We start from the raw sequence: 24693 nt of genomic DNA on the forward strand, positions 1-24693 counted from the left end.
CACTTCCTTGTTTCTTATCACTGCTTTCAAAGAACCAGCAACCTTTCTTCCCTGCTGTACCCTTTCAAGCACTTCACCCTCCAAACCTCCATCCTTACTCATCACACTACCCAAGTACTTAAACGTACTCACATTTTCCAATTCCTCACCATCCAGCCTCACTGTACATTCACTGACTCCACCTTTCTCAAAGACCATCACTTTACTCTTCCCTACATTCACCTTTAGATTCCGTTTCTTGCACACTCTCCCAAACTCATCCACCAAGCCTTGCAGCTCCCCTTCGTCTTCACTCAACAACACAGTATCATCTGCAAACAACAGTACAGGGAGTTTCCAAACCCTATCCTCTCTCACCAGGGCCACTCCAACATCCACTACCTTACCTTGTACCTCTTTTATTACCCCATCCATGAACAGATTGAACAACCATGGAGACATGACACATCCCTGTTTCAACCCAACTTTCAAAGAGAAAAATTTCGCTTAGTTCACCATCCACACACACTGCAGCCTTAGCACCATCATACATACGCTTCACAGCATTCAACAACTTTCTATCTACTCCATATATTCTTAATATTTTCTTCCCTGGTCTTCTCCAAATAATTACTGTGTTATTTCCCTAACTCTGCTAATAATATCCTGCCATATGCTTTTCCTATTACACTATGAAGACAAATGCCTCTATGATTACCACACACTTCTTTTTCACCTTCTCCTTTGTACAAGGGAATAATTATACTTGACTTTAAATCCTCCGGGACTCTACCTTCCTCCCAGGCCAATCTGCACATCTTTCACATCCATTCTACTACTATCTCTCCCCCATGCTTCAGCATTTCACCACACACTCCATTTTGACTTTCTTTATTGCTTCCATAACTTCCATCCTACTGATCTCTTCCTCCCTTCTCACCTTCCTCCTTCTCCCAGCCATTCCCCAATCACTTATACTTACATGACTTTCACTGTCTATATTTAACAATTCCTTAACGTGTTCTCTCCATCTGTTCACTCTTCTCCCTTCTCCATTATCAGTCTACTATTTTTATCTCCCCCCTCCCTACTAATTTCCTTACCACCCTGTCTAACTCTCTTTACCTCCATCCAGAACACTTTCTTACATTCTCGCCACTTTATTCTCAGACTCCTTCCAAATTCCTCATTCTGTCTTGTTTCTCTCTCTTATAATTTTTTCACCTCTCTTTTCCTCCCTATATATAACACTCTCTTTCGTCTCTCATCTTTCTCCATGCCTCTGCTTCTCATTCATTCACTATATACTTTCTTCTTTTGCGCCACGGCTTGTCTCACCTCTTCATTCCACCATGCTGTTCCTTGCACCCCATTTCGTTTTCTCCTCACCTAACACACCACCCAACATGCTGCACAGAGTTCTTCTATGAAAATCTTGCACACATATTCCACCTCCCCCATCTGCTCCAAATCATATTCACCAAATCGCTCCTCCACTTTTCTCTTATACTGTGCCCTTTTTCATCCTCTTACAACTATTCTACAATCCTTGTATGGACTATTTCCTCATGTCCTTCCATCCTCCTATTCCTCCATTGCACTTGAACCTTGACTTTCATCACCACCAAGTGGTGGTCAGAAAGTCTACTCCCCCAACTTCTGCATGCTCTTGCATCCATTTCATACCTTCTCATTCTCTCATCCACACACACATGATCAATCATAGCCTTCCGTTCATTCAGTCCACCATCCATCCTTCTCATCACTCGTCACATATACCTGTAGATCATTTTGTGTTTAGAGAGGGTATTAGCTATCACCAACCACCACCTCGCACAAATGTCCACTAGAACATTGCCATTCTCATCCACTTCTGCAGGTACATCCCACTCACCAACTACTCCATCCACCTTCGCATTCCCTACTTTTCCATTCATATCTCCAACCAAAAACACTCTCTTATTCCTCTCAGACTTTTCCATGTACGCTTTCACATTTGCGTCTTCGTTCACTCTGCTTGCACTATCTTGCGTTGGCGCATACACACGTACAGTCGCCCACTATTGTATTCCCACTTTCAGTCTTACCCACACAATCCTTGAACCAGTTGATCCATACTCTGTTATATTCTCCTTCCATCTCTTGCACATACCAGTACATACAGTCTCCTTTGTCCTCTCATTCTCACCTACTCCCGCGCATATACCCCATCAATACTCCCATTCTCTCACACTCTCACCTCACCATTTAGCCTCAGTTAATCCACATACGTTCACTTTTGGACCCTCAAGCACCTGGACAATCTCTCACTCTTTCACATCATCATTTGCACCCCTTTTATTTCATGCTGCAATCCGTATAATTTCCTTTTTCCAGTCCTTGGTCATCACCTGTTTCTCTGTCCTGGTCCGAGGCTTCTAGCTATCTCTTGCCAGACGCCTCAATCCCGTTTGGGGTGGCCACAAACAAATCGCCTCCAAGTCGCCCTGTCCCCCGCCATTTCACCGCCCTGCTCCCAACTCACACCCCCCTCTCTCATATACCTCTCCACCCCATCCCTCCATCTCATCCTCGGCCTACCCCTCCCTCTTCCCCCCTCCACCTCACTCACATACACTCTCTTTGTCAGTCTTTCACCCTCCATCCTCTCCACATGGCCAAACCACCCCAGTGTGTTCCTCATAACGCTTCCTATCACATCCACATCCACACCACAACGCTCCTTTATATCTTCATTCGTCAGCCTGTTTCTCCATGTGACTCCACAGGCTCCTCTTAAATAACTCATTTCCACTGCTCTCGCTCTTGACTTGTGTCCTTCCAACAACGTCCAAGCTTCACTTCCATACGTTAGAGTTGGTATCACAATACTGTCATGTAGTAACTTTTTCACTTCCATGCTCACTTCCCTGTTTCTTATCACTGCTTTCAGAGAACCAGCAACCTCTCTTCCCTGCTGTACCCTTTCAAGCACTTCACCCTCCAAACCTCCATCCTTACTCATCACACTACCCAAGTACTTAAACGTACTCACATTTTCCAATTCCTCACCATCCAACCTCGCTGTACATTCACTGACTTCACCTTTCTCAAAGACCATCACTTTACTCTTCCCTACATTCACCTTTAGATTCCGTTTCTTACACACTCTCCCAAACTCATCCACCAAGCCTTGCAGCTCCCCTCCGTCTTCACTCAACAACACAGTATCATCTGCAAACAACAGTACAGGGAGTTTCCAAACACTATCCTCTCTCACCAGGGCCACTCCAACATCCACTACCCTACCTTGTACCTCTTTTATTACCCCATCCATGAACAGATTGAACAACCATGGAGACATGACACATCCCTGTTTCAACCCAACTTTCAAAGAGAAAAATTCACATAGTTCACCATCCACACACACTGCAGCCTTAGCACCATCATACATACTCTTGTTTGTAATATTAGTTGTTTTCCGGGGAAGGGCATTAACCCTGCTCCAACCCACTTGTTGACATGTAGGGAACATGTGTTGGTTGGTTATACGGTTACCACCCAGCGTATTAAATGATTTCCTGATTTACAGGAAGTCATTTGGCATGTCACTCAGTGCAGAGTCATCATGAGATAGAGTACCACTACACCGAGTGAGTAGTTGATGGGCGCCCCTACCGACCAAACAATGCCCTCCCCCCTTTTTTTTTTTTTTCTTTCATTACCTTGCTTTTATACTGTGTGGGATGATTTGATGCTGCAAGTTGTCGGGAATGTATTTTTTAGAATTTAAATTAACCTCATCTGTCCCTGCATAAGATACATAATTAAAGAGGTCGAGGTGTTTTCATGAGAGTTGGGAGTCAGTTGTTGTTGGGCACGGCGTAGTAAAACGTCTTAATACGCTATTATCCCTTTTTATTTGGTTAGATGAGATTAGATTAATATCCAAAAACAATTTCCGACAACCTTCATCAAATCAATCCAAACAAGTCAAAAACAAGCTGATGAAAATGAGAAAACCGCCGACATGGAGGAGCCCATAATGTAAGTATTGACATGCACTTCGTAACACCTCATTTTTAGTGATTTATTTTACATAATGTACCTTCATATATATTCGTATGTTACATATGTCTTTTGCTATCAGCACTGTTTGCATCAGTATCATACAAGTGGATATAAAGTGTAAATATGCTGAATAAATTGTTAAGGAAGAAACGTTACGAAGTCTTCAACGCCAGAGACTACGACTATTAACCCTTTCGTTTCGTTGATCTAGCCACCCACAGACGCTTTTACTCAACTAAAGAATGGCTTTTCTTAATGAAGGATTAACAAAGATTATACGAAACCCCCCATTTCCAAGAATCTCTCTTAACGTGGATAGAATCGTCTGCATATGGCAAGATTAATTTACAAAATTCACCGTGAGGCTCAGAATTAACAGGCCATATGCAAGAATAAACCGCTAAAGATGAAGCACAACGAAGCCTCCTACGCTGCCAAGGATGCAGTTACAGTGTTGAGGGTCATTAAAAGAAGCACAGGATCCATGCCCTGTCATAAAGATTTTTTAAGAAGTCTAGCTTTTCCGGGAAAAACAAAGCCATAGCTCCCTTTCTTTCTTTCTTTTTTTTCCCCTTAGTAAGAGCGTTGGTCACTGGGCTAGGCTACTAAACCCCAACATTTGGTGCTTAAACCACATATACCCTCGGATGTAAACCCTTGCAGGCCCTAAAATCATAGCAACGACAAGGAATTGACGGCAGTGTTGTTTGTGGATTCCCCCCCCCCCCCCGCCCCGAATCAGTGGCTGTTTGCTGTCGTGGTGAGTGGATGTGTGAGGGTGGAAGGCGTCTGGTTAAGCACAGTACCCAGGGAAGGCCGCGAAGAAGACAATATATGACGTATTCCCGTGGCCATGGGAGGCTTGCTGACACCTTCATCTTGGCTATTTATTTTTCCTATTGCACATCAATGTTCTTTGATATTATTTGTATCATCTTATATGGTTATGTTTTTTTACTGACAGTGTCCTGTTACCCCCCTTACAAACGATTCGTTTGTCACGATACAGTGCAGTATAATTTATAATACGTTGGAATACACAAAATACCACGCTTATTACATGACTAAACTCACAAACCACTGAATGAATGAGCATCCATGTACTCCTTCACTCTCCTAATTTTCGAGTAGAGGTAACAGAACATGACCCGGTAAACCAGAAGCTACTCGTCTTATCAGTTTGTTTGGCGAATTAAACTTTTTAGAAGGAGGTGCCAGGGAGCCTCCTACGGCCACGACAACACTGACCTGCGACGGTGTAACACTGGACTTAACCCTGGTTGCTCATGTTTGGATACACACTTGGCTGAGCTGGGACTCTACTACCCAGACAAGGGGGAAGAGGCAATAGTGGACGCCGTGTTGGTCTTTCTCACACTAGGGCTGGCGATGAGTAGAGCTAGTGGTGTGGTGACGGTAAGTGTGGTGATGAGAGAGGTTTGGTGAGATTAACCTCAGTGTGAGACTGAGAGAGCTGATGATTTCATGTGATGGCTTTGAGTTTGATACCTACGAATGTGGCAGTGATAGAGCTTGGTTTGATGTGGTGACAGGAAGTGTATGAAAGGAAGTTGGATGTGCATAAGTGGTTGATGGCAAACTATATGCTACAACGATATTGAGTGCGGTGGGGATACAAATAAATACAACTGATATAGGTAAACGACTGATAACAAAGTTATCAAAATGTTTACACAGTCACATCCGTGAGTGTCGTATACGTCTAGGTGAAAGGAAAGGATGCGGATATCCTGAAGTAAAGTATATGGGAGTGACAGTGTACTGGGTGAAAAACAACAACAACAACAACAAAACTGAAGAAAATAGAGGAACATATATATATATATATATATGCCAATGATTACAAAATTAAAGTAATGCTTATGGGTGTGAAGAACAGTTTCGTAACACTGAAAATAAAACAGAGAAGCATTCGTGAATGATGACAAAATTATGTTTGTGAGATGAACTAAACTGAATGTCGTGAGAGTATAAATGAAAGAAGCAGATCTGATTAGTTATAACTATGAGATGAAGTATTCTGAATGTCGTAGGAGTGTAAATAAAAATGAAGCAGATTACCACATGGGTGATCACAAAATTGCCACGTAGCGTTCGTACTGTGATGAAAATGTCGTGAGGTTAAAAGTAAAATAAAAAGATAAGCATGTGCGAGTGAGAGGGGACGTGGCGTTTCGACTTACTCGTTGTAGTTGATACTATTAATGGGATTACTTGGGATACAGTCATATTCCCCATAGAGGTGAACTAGAGTTGAACTAAAAAGGTGACAATGACTGAGGTTACTGAATATGATACAATGAGGAACGGCGAGGTGTGTGACTGTGTGTGTGGGTGTTTGTGGTTTTAATTTTTATAGTTGGACTTGGGGTATATTTGATCTGCCGGTTCCTGCCTGTAAATTGGACATTGGGTAGAGATGCTTCCGTATCCATCCTTCCTTACACACAGCTATCGGAGTCACTGGCCTCATTTATCCACATTTTTTTTCTTTGTCTATTTGTTTTCTGTTTCCTTCGTGAGTTCTTTCAGACATAAAGTACATTCATCTCCATGATTTAAAATAAATGGAAAATGAAATAACGATTTATGGTTATCATATATTTTCATATTCAGACTACTGCTTCGCTTCCTAAGGTATCATCATCATCATCATCATCATCATCATCATCATCATCATCATCAAGTCTTATAAAGGAAATACAGTGAATTTTAAAGTTGGGTCTGTTAATGCTGGTAAAACTTCAAGTTATATACTAGAGAATAATTTTAAGTATTCTGTCTTCCTCTTCAGAATTATGAAGTATTAGTACCTCGTAGTGCTGAGAGGTGAAGAATTACGTGTGAAACGCCAGATTTAATATTTGGTCCACCAAATACAAGGTTTTAGGAGCTTGTTCCTTCACGTCATTGTGACATATGATGCTTTTAGTTTCGATTCATGAGCCATCTCTGCTCCATACGGGTGGCTTTGTAAGTGCTGTGCTAAAATTTATTAAGTATCACCTGGTTGTATTGTGTCACTTCAGATCTGTTGTTATTTTGAATTGATTGCGTTCTAAAGAAGAGTCTTATGCACTGTGGATGTCCATGTTTGTTTAGGTTTTTAAAGTATGAAGTAATATTATGTAGATAAATAATACCAGACACAGCGATGGCTGTGGTTCGATCTTCATGGGTTTAGGAATCTCTTGATACCTCTTCCTTACGCTATTTATTCCTCATCTTACACCTTAAACGTTTTCAGTACGATAACATTATGCTTTATTCTTGCTACCTCCAGATGATTCTCGAACTTCGTAGAATCCTTTCGCAATTAATAGATTAGAAGCCACTTCCACTAATCACCTCCATCATGAAAGATCTTCCCTAAATTCAGAAGAGACGTTCCGAGGTGAAGGGGTTATGTATACTTGACATAGACCCTTGCAGTGCTAAGGTGCCCTCGTAAAGTGAATAAAAATTATCTGTCAATAGCAAGAATAGAACACAGATGTCACAGTAGTCAAGGAGTTAGGGAAAAGGATGCCAGTGGAACTCCAAAGCCCACGAAACCCGGTAATGATTACACTACGCCAAAGGGGCCAAAACGGGGTAGACCTGGGGCACTTCGCTCTTGGCTCTTACCCTCCCCCACCTGAGACACGAAAATAATAATAATAATAATAATAATAATAATAACAATAATAATCTTGGGCTTTGAGGCAACCTAACATCTTTTCTTTGGTAGTTTATTTTGCATGTTTCAGACTGATGTTTTCTTGTACGCGATATTTCTCACTATATAATATAAATTATTAGTGTATAAATAACATATAAGAGAATATCAGTATACTAAGCTATACATTACTATTCCCTTGTATATTATTAACATCTTAATATAGACATGATTTGTACAAATATCATACAAAATATAAACATGCCATGTTGCACCACGATATTCTTTTGTGTATTATTAGCATCTGTGGGGACGGATCAGCATTCTCTATAAGTAACATACAAGAGAGCATCAACCTCCCATAGTCTGATATATATTGGTAAGGAAGAGGCGTTAGAGAAATTCCTAAAAGTCCCCCGTGAACAAGACTCGTATGATAATATAACTAGATGTGTGAAAGAAAATCAAAATACTGTATAAATAAAGTGTAAAAATAAGTCAACAAGAACACAGATTTAAAGGTGAAAAGACTAAATTGTCGAAAATGAAAACATTAAAACAAAACTCTAATACCAAGCCCACGAGAACTAAACTCTAAATGAAAAGATTATTTTCTGGAAAAGAAAAAAAAAATGTAATTTAAAAGAAAAGGGTTGATACTAAGACCAAGAGGAATCTACTCTAAATGAAAGATTACTATTGCTGTGGAAAATAATAATGATAATAATAATAATAATAGTAATAATAATAAAACGTTCAAAATAGTATGATAGGCAGCTTGCGACTGGGGAGTAGGAAGCTGAACGAGCACTGTGCCCTGTTTTGGTCCGAATCCAATCTCAGATTTGAATCTGTTGTTTTATCCCGGAAGGAATATATATATATATATATATATATATATATATATATATATATATATATATATATATATATATATATATATATATATATATATATATATATATATATATATATATATATATATATATATATATATATATATATATATATATATATATATATATATATATATATATATATATATATATATATATATATATATATATATATATATATATATATATATAATATCGGTATCTTAACCACTTTAACACAACGACGTCTTTATTCACTTAATTCTCGTTATCACAGGATGATTCACACCAGCTCAGGAGAGACACTTGTGGGGGGGGGGTAGATATGGTCCCTCCACTGCTAACGTGCTCAACTAATCTTAATGAAATCATCTGGCTGTGGCAAGAACTGAGTAATAAAGACGTCCGCGGGCTGAAGGGATTAATGAAAATGTATGAAAAGTAAAAGAGAATAAACCCCTCGAGTGTCACAGATGTCTGGGTAATGAGGAAGTAGATTAATGGAAATAGATAGGTAGGATAGATTATTAATGTGTTAATACCTGAAATCGGAGATGTTACACACGGCAGCCATTGGGTTGGACACTCTGTAGTACACCACGGCATCCACGGACACCGTTACTGAGTCCTTGGATAACACCTAGAAAATACAGACAACACCACCGCCTCAGTCCTCACGCCTTAAAGGGAAACTTGGCACACCCTTTGTCACATCACCCACTAGTATAATTGGGGACCTGGTTGTAAAGTCGATGGTTGTGCGGGGTATTCCAGAAGACTGTGGCTTTAATTGTCTACCTTAAGGACCCTCGTGTAGTGGATAGGCATTAATTCTAAGTCGTCTTTGTCGCACCCTTGTCCAGTCCTTAAATGCTTTGGTTGGTTCTCGCCGAAGTATGCCTGTGCTTCGTTTACAGTCGTCCATGATGGAAAAGACAAACGCTTTAATATTTCTCTGTAAAACGTTCAAATCAAGGTTTGCATTTCATATACCTCGATCAGAGTTTTACTCGACAATAATCATATATGCATGGAACTTCAGCAATTAAATGTTCGAGTGAAATGTGGCATTTTTTTATCGTTTTTACTTGCCATATAACTAAATCGCGTGGAAATGTGGGTGTTGAGTGCTCAAGAGGAAGTTTTTCTTACTACTGTGATTGCAGAATGTTGAAGAATTAGTTGTATTCATGACCAGAGTGCACAGTGCACGGGAAAATCGCTTGGTAATTTTGCTGGTAAACGTTCGTTTGGAATTTTCCTGTTGATGCAACTGTTGAATGATGGAGAATCGTATTTCATCTTAACAAATACTCACTTCTAATCTTTTATTCCAGCATGATCATAAACTAATATACAGGTAAAAGTAAGAGCTTCAGGCGACAGCAGGACCAAGACAGTCGATTTTGTTATTAGTATATACGGAGCAGCTGTAGCCTCTCTCCTGGGTTGCATATAAATGGCTAGGAATTAGGATGCATTTATTCATTGCCTTCTGGAGTACGTATATGACAAACATCAATCATCTCGCCTCAGCCCGTTCTCTTACCGGCTTCCCAAGGGTGATGGCCACAGATAGGGGCGATTCGATTCGGCCAAATCTTTGTTTCTTTTTAGTGTTGTCATTTTTTGAGCCCACGTGTTATTTTAAAACTAGGTAACGTATTCTGTGCGGTGGTGTATTTTGGTTACTTATTTTGGTGCACCAGACGATTTCGTTCAGCTTAAAGCGTTTGGTATATATTTCTTCTCTGCTATTGGACTGCGAGGACCGGAAGAACATCACTGCCTTCCCTCAGCGTATTTTCCATACCGCGAGGAAGTAACTGACATGGCGATAAATCTGGTTTGAATGTTGCTGAATAGCAGTTACATACCCTCGCGGTTAGTTCTGGTTCACTTGGATGATCTGAGTGGCATATCTCTACTTCTTGGACGTCCACAGATTCAGCACTGCATCCACAAATTGCCAAAGCAAAATAAGATATGTAACTCGGACCCAGCCTGACGGACCAAGTTTAACTGTGAAGCAATGTACGTCGACCGAACTCTACTCAGATTCATATTTACTGCCATGGCGCTTACTTCTTCACATTACGGAAGGGTCATTGGATCTCCATGTCACTGTATTCCTCACATTATGGAGGGGTCACAAGATTTTCATCAACGAGAGGTGACTTGGAGATAACAATAGGACAGAGAAGTCAATGTCGTCATGAAGCAGTTAAGGCGTTCATCAAGCAGGTATGGGGAAAAGCAGTGAGTGGCGGCGGCTTTGTTCTTCCATAACGGGTGGTCAGAGGGACTGAAAAGTTAGAATATTGGTGAAGGTGAGGTCTAGTGGGGTGCCATGGAAACCTCTCACCTTTTTCACCTTTTTTTTTTTTTTTTCACCCTCGCCTATTCTACTTGACTCATCTCTGTCTCTCTCTGTCTTGCAGAGCGCAGTGTTTTTTGCCAGACGAGAGCATTTACTTTATTAATAAAATGCGTTGACGAAAGGAAATTGGCTGGAAACGTTAATGGGTGTCCACTTATTTTATAAAGACTTGTTAAATAATGTTATTGGTGTGAGAAACAGTTCCAGCTAATTTGTTTTTTTCCAGTTTATATTCGCCTTGCTCGAGAGCACTTTTTCTATTCTTTTCCTTTACAAAGCAATGCCTGTGATAATTTTCTTTTTTATTATTTTTAGCATTTAGCTTTGTGAGTTGTTTCATATGATAATGGCTATTTTTAATGCATTTACCGTTAATGCATTGTTTGTTGCTGAGTTTACTATTTAAAACTTTTTTCGCTTTCCTTTTATATATGTTTGTTGTTTTCGCTATTGACGTGATCTACAACTTGGTAATAATTACTGCTTTTACCTTCAGAATGATTTTTGCATTATTATTGTTGACTGTTCACTTTCAACTTTACATACGTCTTGATTATAATAATAGCTTAATTTTTTTACCTTCAGCAAAATTTTGGCGTTGCTTTGCTCATTATCGCTTTTGACGTTATATATACCTTGGATATAATAATTATACCTTGAAAAACATTTTGGCTTGGTTTGTTATTACCTTGATTATTTTTGTTTTTTCTTCGTATACATCTTGGTTAAAATCTTTCTACACAAGGTTTCTCAGTTTCTTGTGATAGTTTTAATTAATTTTCATATTCAACATCTTTATGAATTATTTACTATTATTTAAGTACTTATCATGTTCAACACCCCTTGCTTGGGAATAATTTTCACGTTCTACGTCATTACATGCGATAGTGTTTACTCATTTTCATGTTCGCCAACCTGTTAACTTAACTAATTTTCCTATCAAACATTTCTTAAGCAGTTTAGCGTTCGGCATACTTTATGCACTGTTTACAATCGTTCCTGTTTGGCGGTGGTATGTGACATGCGGGTGAGGCTCTGGTGCGGTGGTGTTGTACTTTCTTTTGGACAAGTTAGTTGACAATACTCGTTTTTGACAACAAGGACGCCATCACTTGAGGGCAGCACACACCGTCAAGCTCCTTCAAAAGGACTTGTCAAATGTTAAGTCACATCAGTATTTATTTGTAAAATTATTAGATCCGTGAGGATAACTGAACGATGTAGTACACCATGTTTAGTCACAGTTTGATTAAAGAAAACATGTTACTTTGTAACTACATGACTGGAAAACTTTTACTTAGGAAGCGGAAGTCATTAATATAATCTCTTTATGATGATCTGTATCTCCTTATTAAATATTTTTCTGTTTTTTTAAGGGAGGCCTATATCTATTATGATTTAAAAGAACCCTTTCAAGGGAGCCATGGCGGAGTGTCGTGCCCTGAGTGGTGGCCTTCTTGTCCGGCTGTACATTGGAGACTCCTGGGTTAGACACACACGGCCCTATCCTCAACAACAAGACTGCCAAGGTGATTACAAGCCTGCAATTTCTGGTGGTCTTTTATGCAGAAATTGTGGGCGTTGTGGTCAGCGCTTATGCCCTGTTACAAAGCGTGTTTGCATGTAGGTAGAGAAGCCAAACACGCTATATTCTTTCTCATCACGGGTTCCACAAACGACCAACAGATATTGGAGACTTGTCAACACCTTTGCGATCTCCAGCTTAAGAATACAGGCAACAGAAACAGTGGGAAAGGGAGATGGCGTCACTCCCCTGTTCTCTTCCTTCTCTTCTGGTCGGTGGAGCGACACATAAGAAGACGGGAACAAAAATGGAGGAAAATAGCGTGAAAAAAATAGATATTTATATATACAGAATGGCTTAAAATGATGAAATGCATAAGATTAGACATAACATAAGTAGAAATGGAAACATAACCAAAAATCATGTGTATTCCAGCCTTTTGTGGATTTAAATTAAGAAGGAAAAAGAAATATATATATAAACACAGCGAACCAAGAATGTTAGTCAGACACGCATGCGCAGATACACACACAGACACACATTAGTTTACTGTCAACTAAGTCTGGAGTAGCGAGTCTTTGGGAGAAGAGGGACGAGTGTGGTAGGGAGGAGTCCACTGTTGGTTGGTTGGTGTCTCGTGTTGGGAGGAAGAAGGACGCGGGAGCAGGAGCAGGAGGGAGGAAAGGAGGGACGGAAAGGGGGAGGAAGAGGAGAGAGAGAGGGAAGCAGAAAGGAATAATGGGAGACGAAATGAAACACATATCAGCATGATCTGCCCTCCTCACCTTTCTTCAAAACAATTCCTTTCTTCAAAATAACTGCTGCAAGTCTACATTGCCACCAAAGGATCTGATTTACGACGACACATGTGCCTTAACCCTCCCAGCCAGAGGACGACACTGTTAGCTGTTTCTTCCCTTGCCAGATAATTTTTTCTTTCAGCTAAGGAGAGGACCCAAGAAGTGGGGGAAGAAAGTACAGTCAAATTCTGACTCCTCTATCTCCAAAAGTCTCCCCTGAGAGGAGAAAAAAAAATCATCTAATGGTGGCAACAAAAATAAAAGGAAATATACGTCCTCTAGGAGAAGCGGTTAACTATTTCGCTGTGGTTGGGTCAGTTTGACACTTTATTTAGCCTAACAACAGACTTGTTCAAGTGAGATAAACCCGAAGAAGCATAGGCTTCAAAAATTAACTGAATAATCCTTTCTCTACTACTGATAAACCTAAGAATTTTACTTATTACTAAGCCTAACAACAGGAGTTTTTATTTTTTAACAGACACCCTATTTGATAAAGGCTTTAAAATTGCCTCGAGCAATCCTTTCATCCGTTGCTGATGTGCCCAGAAGTTGATTTAAACTAATACGGTATCAGAAGCTATAGCATTGCTCTGCCTAAAGAAATCTTAGCAGTCACATGCCTGTGTCCTTGAATGGCAAACTATTCAGCGCTTTGTCAACATTAAACTTTTAGCTACAAATAACCTACACTGCACTGTATTCGGTTAACGTCAGACAATTTTGCTTTACTCAAGAGGATCCTAGGGTACCAAAAGTATTGGAAACTCTATTGACTAATATTTTGGCGAATATACAGACCTTTGTATTTTGTCTGAACTCGCGACGGACGATTTTATTCAGGGCAAAGACATTCTGTGCAACCAAAGGGTTAGATAAGCAGAAATTCGGGCATACTAGGTAGTGTCATCCCTTAAATTATGATTGAATTCCTGCATTATGAAGTTACTGACCTGACACATGTACTTGTAGTCTTGGACTTAATATCGATCTAGTTACTTAACTGTTTAGTTTCCAGTTACCAACGTTGCTCTTTATTTGTCTAATGACAAATGATTTTACTACACTCAAAGAAACTTAATGGATCAAGTATGTTAATACATAGGACGATTATCTTTTGGGCTGAGAATGAAGAATTTTGCATTTTATATAAGCTTCTGAAAGATTATTTTATTTTAAACCATCGAACGTTACTGCAGTCAAAGTATTAATGATGAGAGTGATAATTGTTATAGTTTTCAATTGTGGAATGCACTTTACAGAAGAACAGTGTTACAATAAAGCAACGACATCTCTTGATTTAAGCTCATGTTACCACAGGTGTGTATTGGCTGTTATACACTCCGTAGCCATGGCATCAGATCAAGACAACTAATATTACTGATCAAGTTTTGCAATATACCTTAGCTGTTCATATTGTATATAATCCAGTGTTCCTGCTGGAATTATCTCTGTAGATAATTAATGCAGAGCGACATACTTTATGATACATGAAGGTACAACGGTGGATTATTGAATCTACAACACACTCATCGCATGGCTTGTTGTACGAGGGTATTTGGCTTTCCTGGTATAGTTAAACGTACTGAAACTGAGGCAAGACATAAGTTCCATTAGACCCGGAAAGGGTATAGTAGTTTCAGTATTCCGAAATTGTACATTCACAGGCCATAGTTTCTGCTCGCCCTTTAAACCTACCCTTGGCTGCAGGGAAAGTTGTGGGTGTGTTTCTCACCGAATGGTAACCTATTGTCTAGTGTCAGGATTACAGTTCTGAGCTTTGCTAGGCTGCACAAGAAACAATTCGTGTCAGCGTTGTTACTCAAGCAGTCCATAAAACCTTCTAACTACGAACAAGTGGTCAACCATCGATGAAATACCCCTGGCTACGACTTTCGTTTGGCTAAGGATACAGGAAGAGGTTGAGCTTAGATAATGACTCACAATTATATTCAGGTGAGAGTGAGTCGCAGGTGTCCTAGTACCAAGCTGATTTTCATCAATTGATAACTGACCAACCCTTTGAAATATATGAACGCATTTTATAGAACTGAAGGTAATTTTAATCTTTTGAGGTTCACACAACGATTTAACCAAGCCGAAGACATCATATCGATTAAATGCGTCACTCTCTTACAAGAAAATCATAATTGCTTTACTAATGTATGACTTACAAGTGACCTCTCTTCGGCCAAAGGTTTATACAGTATAGTTATTGGCGGGTTTCTAGCAACATTATTCTTGAACAATGTATTCTCGATGCCATCTGACGATTCTGTTGAGTTCAGATGAGTTAAAGATGTTTATTTCTCATCTCCTTGTGATAATCATGAGTGCCATTATGAGGGCAAGATCAAAATTTAATATGATCTTATAATGACAAACAGTTTTTATGTGGCTTTGAAATGCTGTATTTTTCAGTCACATACTGTTTATGTATCCAGTCGTCTATGATTAGAATCTCATTTAATACCAAAAATGAGGTTGCATAACAGTAAATAACAACAACGAAAAGAAACCTTCCCCGTTGTGGTATATTTAGGTGACCGTGTTGCGGTCTGTGCTATTATGATTGTGTGTGTGTGTGTGTGTGTGTGTGTGTGTGTGTGTGTGTGTGTGTGTGTGTGTGTGTGTGTGTGTGTGTGTGTGTGTGTGTGTGTGTGTGTGTGTGTGTGTGTGTGTGTGTGTGTGTGTGTGTGTGTGTGTGTGTGTGTGTGTGTGTGTGTGTGTGTGTGTGTGTGTGTGTGTGTGTGTGTGTGTGTGTGTGTGTGCAATATAGAGCGGAGAGCATCAGTTCAGCTCTTCCCCTAACTAGAATAATAATAATAAATAAGTAAATAAATATGTAAGCTTCCCTTCTAAAAGGTAAGCAAGCATCCCTTCTAACAAGTACCCTATCCTTAACTACTGGAGGCTGAGTTGGCCTGAAATAAGTCACTTTGTATTCAGGTGACTTTCAAGATGTTTCTCCTTCTCATCTAACTACTCAGACGCTCGTTCAACTTACATTTCATTTGGTCAACGCAGACGGGGTATAAAGTCGATGGTGATGGCCTCTGTAAACACCGTAGGGGAATATTGAGCAGCAAAATGAAAAAATGAAAAATAAGAGTAAAAAAAAAAATCCATGCAATTGCAGCCACTACTAACGTGAAAGGTGCACAACCTCAGCCACCAATGGAAATCAAGAACAGCCAAAGATCTCTAGACTAAATGGTGTGTTTTCTTTTTAATAATTTCTTTTTTTCTTTTTTCTTTTCTGATGCTTCCACACACACCCCCTCCTTCCACCCCTGAAGTGTCTCTTTGCACGAGGGTCTGATAGTGGTGGCAACTTGCTACTGTGGTATCTTTTTTATGAGAGCTAATTAGGTCATATATAAATTCAGTGAGGTAAAAATATAATAATGATAAATGATGGTTGGCTCCTTCAATCTGCTGACGTCTTTTTTAGCCAATTTTTGCTACTTCTCAGGCGCCTTATTCAGCGTAGGAGAGCCCCTCCTAGTGAAGGGGTTATCAGAGTTTGTGTAACCCTTTCATTTTGAAAAATCTCTCCTAAAGTGAATACGATCGCCAGAAAATGCCACGAAAAACTAAAAATTACGTCCTCGGCTTGAAGGAACTAAAGTCAGTGAGAAAAAGAAATAAATCTTGATGGTTAAACTATTTGTGGCTCTGCGGTTACTTCCTCTACTTTAGCCAGGTTAGTTGTAAATGGGTCTGTATCTCCGTCTGGCTAGAAAGCTCCGTGACACCTCTTCCTTAGCGATTATTTTGCTTCATACACGTTATTTTCTCGTATTTTAGTCATATCTTTTCAGGATGGACATGATTTGGATTAAAAAAAAAAACACACACACATAAGATAATTTTTACATGTTGGTAAAGTGTGACGTGCCAGACAGCCTTCGAATCTACCGAAAATACGACTCATATTGTTGCATTTTCGTCGGTCCAGGAGGCCTCTTAGCATCTCCACTTTATTTTTTTTTTCTTTCATTCTTTATCTACTACGCTAATATTAGCTTCTATATTATTTATGCAAACTTTATTGAAAAGATATGTGACATACAAGGGAAAAGTAAGAAGCAGTAGGGAATACAAATCACTAAGGAAGAGGTGTTACGAAACCACCTAATCCGACGAAAATACTGCCTTAGATTTTCGCATACCTCTTCCTCAGCGATTTCTTTTTTTTTTTTTTTCTGCCTGCTACATCTTGCTGTTCTCTTGTATGTCATTTATTTATATATATATATATATATATATATATATATATATATATATATATATATCATAATACATATATATATATATATATATATATATATATATATATATATATCATAATATATATATATATATATATATATATATATATATATATATATATATTTAATATCATACCCATATGAGCTATACAGAGAACATAGAAACGAATAATAACGTCATCAATGCAGAGATAAACAGATAAGGACGAGGTGCTTAACTGAGAGCTGCCTAAACTGACGGGAATACGGGTCTGGATGTCATGACTTGCTTGTGAGTAAAACCTGTATGTAGGTTGAACTGAAACCCACTTGGTAAACCAAAAAGCATTTTAAAAAACAACTAATTTAAAAGGGAAAAAAATCAGTTGACAAAAATCAACTTGAAACTCAAACCAAACAAAACCAACGATTCTTTGGCAGTTATCTTGGAAAACCATTATTAGTACAACTCTGCGTTAAATGTAATTTTTTGTCTTGTCTTCAGGAAAGATCACACTAGTGCAACAGTGGCAACCAACCACGAATGATGCAGTAAATCAATTAAGAGAAAAAGCTGGCGGTGCCTTGTGTAAGCGGCTTTGCCAAGTGGCCGTGTACCTGTAATCCTCTACGTTAGTTTCTGCCATAATAGGATCCGATACTCTGTAGTAAACAACGGCATCCACCGACACAGTCACAGAGTCTCGAGACAGTATCTGAAAAGCAAGGTTGTGAGGAGACAGTCCGAGAGAAAGTAGCGAGTACCTCAGGCCACTGGTACAGGGGGTGGGAGGAAGTGGCGGAGGAAAGGAGGAGAGAAAAGCAATGACGAGAGCTGACGTGGAGGTAGACACACGTAAGGAGAGAAAGCGAGGAGGAAAGAGGGAAGGTCCATGAGGAAAGATGGCGTGGACGAGGGATCATAAGGGAATGAGAGACACGGAGAGAGGGTGGAGAGAACCACGAGGAGAGGTGGTGTGGAGGGGGATAGATGAGGAGAAAAATGGATACAGGACTGGGGGGGGGGGGAAGAAGAGAAGAGCCGTGAGGAAAGGTGATCTAGAGGGAGGAAGCGAGAGAGAGTGAGAGGGACGGAGCGGGATAGGAGCAAGTGGCAGAGGAAAGTAAGAGAGAAGGATGGCATGAAGAGAAGCTCATAAACGGCGGGAGAAGGAGGGAAAGGCCGTGAATAGTAAATCAGGATAGTGGCGATGGAGGGCAGGAAGGGGTGTACTGGTGATGAGGAACCTGAGAGAAGCTACAGGGTGAGTAAGTCACCATTAAGAACTGCTGTAGGTTAGAGGATCTGGGAGGTATACGAAGAGGAACGTCAGGATGGGCGGGGAGGGCGAGGATGCGAGAGAACTGCTTAAGGATCCGTATAGCTGGAGTTATGATGATAGATGAGCCAAATCAGGCCTTAGCAGTGACGTTAATAGCCTACCGGGCGGACTAAAATTATAAATACAAAATGTACAAAAAGGGAGAGGATGAAGGAAGGGAATAGGGATAGGAATTCGGGACTTAAAACAGAGTCATGTGAAGAAATGAAGTAGAATGCGAGTTTTAAACGTGGAAAAAAAAATGGTATGAGACTGGAGGATAAGGAAAGAACTCAACTTTTAGTAAAGGGAGTGGAAATACAGAACTTTGACGGGCCTGTTGGATGAGGATGAACAAAAGGAAAGCTGGAAGGGGACATAAGGGAGAGCAAGAAACTGGAAGAAGACGTGACTGAAAGAGAACACACGGGGACGAGGACATTCACACCTCATCACAAGTTATAGTGTTGACTACGGGTTGGAAAAAATAGTGGTGGTGGTGGTGGTGGTTGTGATTGTTGTGGTGGTCGTGATGGTTGGGGAGTAAGGTTGTGTGTGAGGGTTGATCCTAATTAAGCAGCAGCATATGGAAGCAGCAGCATTGGCGGCGTCGGCGGCGTCGACAGCGTACATGGGAACAAAAAGCAAGCAGCACCACTCAGGAGACAACAGCAGCATCCAGCAGCAGCAACAACAGCAACAGTGCGTGGGAGGGATGAGGGCAGTAGAGGTTATATCAAGAACAACAGCAAAGAAACAACAAGAAAGAAGCTTGAAAACTGATGAAGGAAGGTGGGCGAGGGAACAAACGAGCAAAAGAACAACAATAAGCTATTTAGATTAAGGGTCAAGGTCGAGAGTCAGGCTTCAGTAGGACATATTTTGCGGGATCAGGAGCGGAGTTAGTGGAGGAAGTTATATGGTGACAGCAGCTGCAGCAATGGCAGTGGCAATAGCTGAGCAGCAGCAGTGGCACCAACAGCAGCAGCGGCAGCAACAGCAGCCAAACAAGAACCAAACCGAAGACTGGCGACCTTATGGTGTTACCACGCTCCTTTTTTTGGTATCTCGTCGGCACTCTGGGGTATTCACTCTGCGCACGCCCAAGTGAGATGCCAGGCGAGTGATGGCAGGGAGAGCTAGCAACACCAGGTCGCCAGTCGCTCAACCAAAATGTCAAAAAAATAATAAAGGCTCCAGCGAGAAGTTTTAGCCCAACCGTCCGTGTGGCCGCAACGTATGTGTGTGTCTGGGGGACGTGCGGTGGGGTGGGACAGTTGAGCTAGCTGGGGCCTGCATCCGGCTGTTTACTGGGGTTGTATTTATATAAATATATATATATATCCAGAGAGCCACATCCTCGTACTCCAGTCAAGTGGTTCCTGGAGGTGTTTCTTCTCAAGTAATTATATATTTTCGAAGATGTCCGAACATACACCAAGCGGACTCACTTGACTGGGAGAGAAGGATGTGGTGTTGGTAGAGGGTTTAGGTTTATGATGACAGAAACAGAGAGGCAGATGAGGAGTAAAACAAGAAAAGAATAAGGATGAAGACAAAATATAAAAAAGCTCGCTGTCTAGTAAATAAAATTGGGGGAGGGAGGGAGGAAGGGGAAGATAGAGCAGATTATTGTTCCTTTAACCTCTTCAGCCAGACGACGTCATATTCGTTTTATTTTGGCTAACTTGAGATGGTTATGTTCAGCTCAGGAGAGATCCCCTGCCGTGAAGTGTTTAGTGGAAGTGGTTTCTAAGCCCTTCGCCACAAGGGGTCTTTCTTAATCTAAATAAAACCATCAATTAACAAGAATAAAGACAACAGACATCATCATATCAAGGAGGTTAAAGAGGGGCAGTGGGGACTGGGGGGGGAGGGGTCTTTCTGGGCGTGTAGTGGGAGGGGCAGGGGGGATCCGCCGCGTCTACCTGTAGTCCTCCACATTGTTCTCAGCCATGACAGGATCGTGCACCCGGTAGTAAACCACAGCGTCCACAGCTACTGTCACGTGATCTCGGGAGAGGATCTGCAATATTACCAGCCGCTAGGTCAGGTCCGGTCGCGTCCTTGATTTTTGGATGTTCGGGCAAGACAGGAACGTCCTTGATTCAACAGTTTGTAGGTCAGGTCAGATCACGTCCTTGATTCAGGATTTTCATGGTCATGTCAGGTCACGTCCTTTGATTTGGTTGGTAGGGCAAGACGGGAATGTCGATTCAGCATTTTTGTAGGTCAGGTAGTCATGTCGCGTCCTTGATTTTGCTTAACGGGGCAAGACAGGTACGTCCTTGATTCAGCATATTCGTAGGTTGGATCAGGTCAAGTCCTTGATTATGGTAGGGTGGGCAAGGCTGAGTGAGGGATTGAGCTCATAAGTCAGGTTCGGTAACATATTTGAGCTTAGTAGGTCGGACAAGAGTGTTGTTAATTCGGGTTGACTTCGGCTTTGTAAATGTACTCCTGTCATGTAATTACTTTTATGTCAGGGAATATTTATTTTTTTGTGTCTAGCCAAGTCATGTGGTTTTCGTATGTGAGGTAAGATTAATTCTGCATGTCTTTTCAAGTCACATTCTTGTTCGACTGTGTGATTCTTGTTTTATTTTTTCACTTTCGCAGATATGCTCACGTCATGTTCTTGCTTTTGGTAGACTGGCTAAGACGGATTCTGTGAGCCTCGTCAGTGCATGCCCTTGCTTATGGTAGGCAGGGCAAGAATATGAGACACCAGGTTGTTCCGGCAGGTTGACTAGGACTAACTCCATAAATTCGGTCATGTCTTTACACGGTGTAATGTTCATTTCAGGCCACATCCTTCTTTGGGTAAGTCGGGTTCAAATGATTCTATAGGTCGGTTCAGGTCTATTCGACAAGGCTGGAGTGATGTAGACTTATTAGATTTAGATTTATTAACTTCAAAGGCCTACTCTTGGTTACATATTATACGATATTATGAAATGTTGACTTAGGGATTTGTATAACATCAGGAATCTCCTAACAGTGCTTAGACCTTGAACTTCATACGTCTGGTCTGGCCCTGCCGTGGCTTTCCAATCTCTTTTCAGCGTTAGATGTCTGGTAGAGTCACATTTTTGCTAAGGTAACGTCTGACTAGTTTGAGTTAGGCTTGTTTTGAGCATAACAGGCAAGTCAGGTCACATCTCAGCTTTGGTAATCTTGAGACTGATTCCAGATTTTAGTATTTTTTAGCTTTGTACGTCTGGTCAGGTTGCATTCTTATATTTTGGGATGACTTTTGTTTCATAGGTCTGTTAAGATCATGTTCTTGCATTTCGGTTTGTTTACGGTTTTGTAGGTCAGACCAGTTTGTTTCGGTAGTCAGGTCACCTCTATGCATTTTGGGCTGTTGCAGTTTCCGTACATCGTCAGGTCGTGTCCTTTCTTTGGTAGTTTGGGTAGAATTTATTCCTTGTTGTCTTCAGATTCGTAGATCTAATCAGAGCTTGGGCTATCATTTGTGGAAGTCATGGGCCTCATAACGTGTTGAATCTCAAAGAAAATTCATGGATCGCTTCAGGTCAGGTAGTTTTTTGTGAGTTCACTGTCCATAAGCCATAAACTAGAAAATTAAATATTATGTTAAGTCAAGGGTAATATAGATTAAATAACAGATGGCCCTGATAATGCTTTTCGACGTAGTAGTATTTCACACCATGCTAAATTGTTACTTAATTTGTGCAGTTTTTTTAAGGAAACAGAGTATATTGGCTACACGACCACAACTTATTGATTATATTGCCTGTAGTTCACAGCCAGCATTAACCTTTTCACCCCGAAGACGTTTTTATTTTATTCCCACTATATCCCAACGAGGTAGTCAGCTTAGAACAGACTGTACAGTGCATACTGGGGGGGTTACTTACAACCTTCAATGGCCCCTGCTCTCCTAAGCTGAATACTGGCATCTGGCATCAGCAAGAATAAACCTCGGATGGAAGTCCTCGTGCTCAAGGGGTTAGCAATGACTGACTGAGGTACGTGGCTGTCTTCGGCTACATAATTGCTCACAGAGTTCCCCTAGTATATCGGAGGGATTCTTTGAAATGTATTCCTTTCTTAAGTAGATTTCATTTTTTTTTTTATCTAAACCAGTTTCCTCGTAGAAAAAGTAATTTCAAAGCACTTTTAGATTATTTTTTTAAGATACGAAACATTCGGGTGAATATTATATGTAAATAACCTCTTCGGATCGATTAGGCTTTTATATTGATCTTCATCACTGCTTTATTATTTGACTTTGCTTTTATGTAATTTTAGGAAAATCTAAGTGAACACGTTAGAAACATTATCCTTCAGTGCAACTATATTATTTTAAACTTTATTCCGGGTCATGGCCTAATGGAACACCCTCCTAGTGAAGGAATGAAAGTTAAATGATAACACCTCGAAGCGAAGAATTACTCCATAATAGGAGTGTCTTAGGCAAAGTCTGTATTTTACCTAAAGGAGAATCATCTCATGTGCACACTTTTAAAATCTACATATTAACGGAGTGATATTAACTTCTCTAAAACGATGACATCTTTTCTGTTTTACTCTTCCTACCACTGGCCGATTTTACTCTGGAGATTTTTTTTTTTTTTCATCAGAAAAGTTAAACGTAGCCTTCCTTGGCACCTTGAGTAAAACAGATCTCTTAACCTGAATAAAATTAGCTAAGAGGTAGCTAGAGTACAACAGGAAATTTGATATCAAATTTTAACTCCGCTAGTAAGATTACTTTTTAAAACATATTCTTGCTACCTCCAGACGACTAGTATTCATTTCAGGAGAGACTCAAAGAAGACTGCATTTATACCCTCTATTATGAAAAGATTCAAACTTAATGAAATCGGCGTGGGATATGGAAAACAGAATAATAATCTTAGTGAGTGGACCAGAAATTTAAATGTTTATGTATTCAAAAATATGAGAAAGGTGGAAAATATTTCGTGTATCATTTTCCTGTTATACTTTACACCATACAAGTACTCATTTCAAAGCATTTAGTCAGCCAGAGGACGTCATTTTTATCTTATTCTTCTTCTTTCCTGCCAGCCTTATTCAGCCGAGATATTTTTTTAACTGTAGGGAAGAAATATAGCGATTTTCATTTTCTTCACAAAGGAGGGTTGAAATATTCCAAATCTTAAATCTTTTCGTTAATCTCCTTGATGATTTAAGCCAAGAGACACCCGAGGAATGTAACAGGAGTGACGTCATGTTGAGTTAAATATGCAAGACCTCAAGTGGCACTGAAAGAGTAAGATATTCCAAGTCTCAAATCCTTAACTAAACTCCTGGATGGTATAAACAAAACAAATAACCCGAAGAAAGGAATAGATGATATGAAGGAACGATACTCTCTAAGAAAATTACATTATAAGGCATTACATGTAAAAGACGCCATTTGGTGAAGTTTTTAAGGTATCCCAACTCACAGATTCATTAATGATCTCAACAGTGAAAAGAAGCTGCGAGACGATGATAGGCTGTTCTGGAGTTTAACACAGAAGACATCATACGTAATAGATGTCTTGGCACTGAAGTGGTTAAAATATTCCAACTTTCAAATCGCTGGTTTATGTCTTTGATGGTGGAAACAAAAAGAAAGTTGGTGAAAGGAACGTGAGAAATTAAGGACTGACCTGACATTCGAAGTTAGATATATAAGACGATTAATGGTACTGAAGGGGTTAAGATATTGTAAATCTCAAAGGTTTTTTTTTTTTTCCTGCTTGATACTATAAAGAAAATGAGAGTTGATGAAAGGAGCGGGTGATATGAAGACGTGACGTGATATGTAGAAGCAGTACATTAAGATCACCTC

General features: G+C 40.1%; 1 protein-coding gene across 7 annotated transcripts in view; it reads right to left on the reverse strand.

Moving 5' to 3' along the window:
• Window positions 1-24693, reverse strand: part of LOC145404478 (mechanosensory protein 2-like) — a 707991-nt gene that overhangs the window by 33801 nt on the left and 649497 nt on the right. For 4 of the 7 annotated variants that reach the window (XM_080276074.1, XM_080276065.1, XM_080276018.1 and 1 more), the window contains one exon: window positions 18160-18257. In XM_080276074.1, the coding sequence (XP_080132200.1) occupies window positions 18160-18257 (98 nt within the window). Of the gene's footprint in view, window positions 1-9125; window positions 9224-18159; window positions 18258-20791; window positions 20890-24693 lie in introns of all 7 variants that reach the window. The other 3 variants (XM_080276027.1, XM_080276047.1, XM_080276056.1) reach the window with 2 other exon arrangements.

The sequence above is a fragment of the Coenobita brevimanus genome, chromosome 7 (genome assembly GCF_032717465.1).
Source record: "Coenobita brevimanus isolate Jiangsu-jjx chromosome 7, ASM3271746v2, whole genome shotgun sequence".
In the NCBI taxonomy this organism is placed as follows: Eukaryota; Metazoa; Arthropoda; class Malacostraca; order Decapoda; family Coenobitidae; genus Coenobita; species Coenobita brevimanus.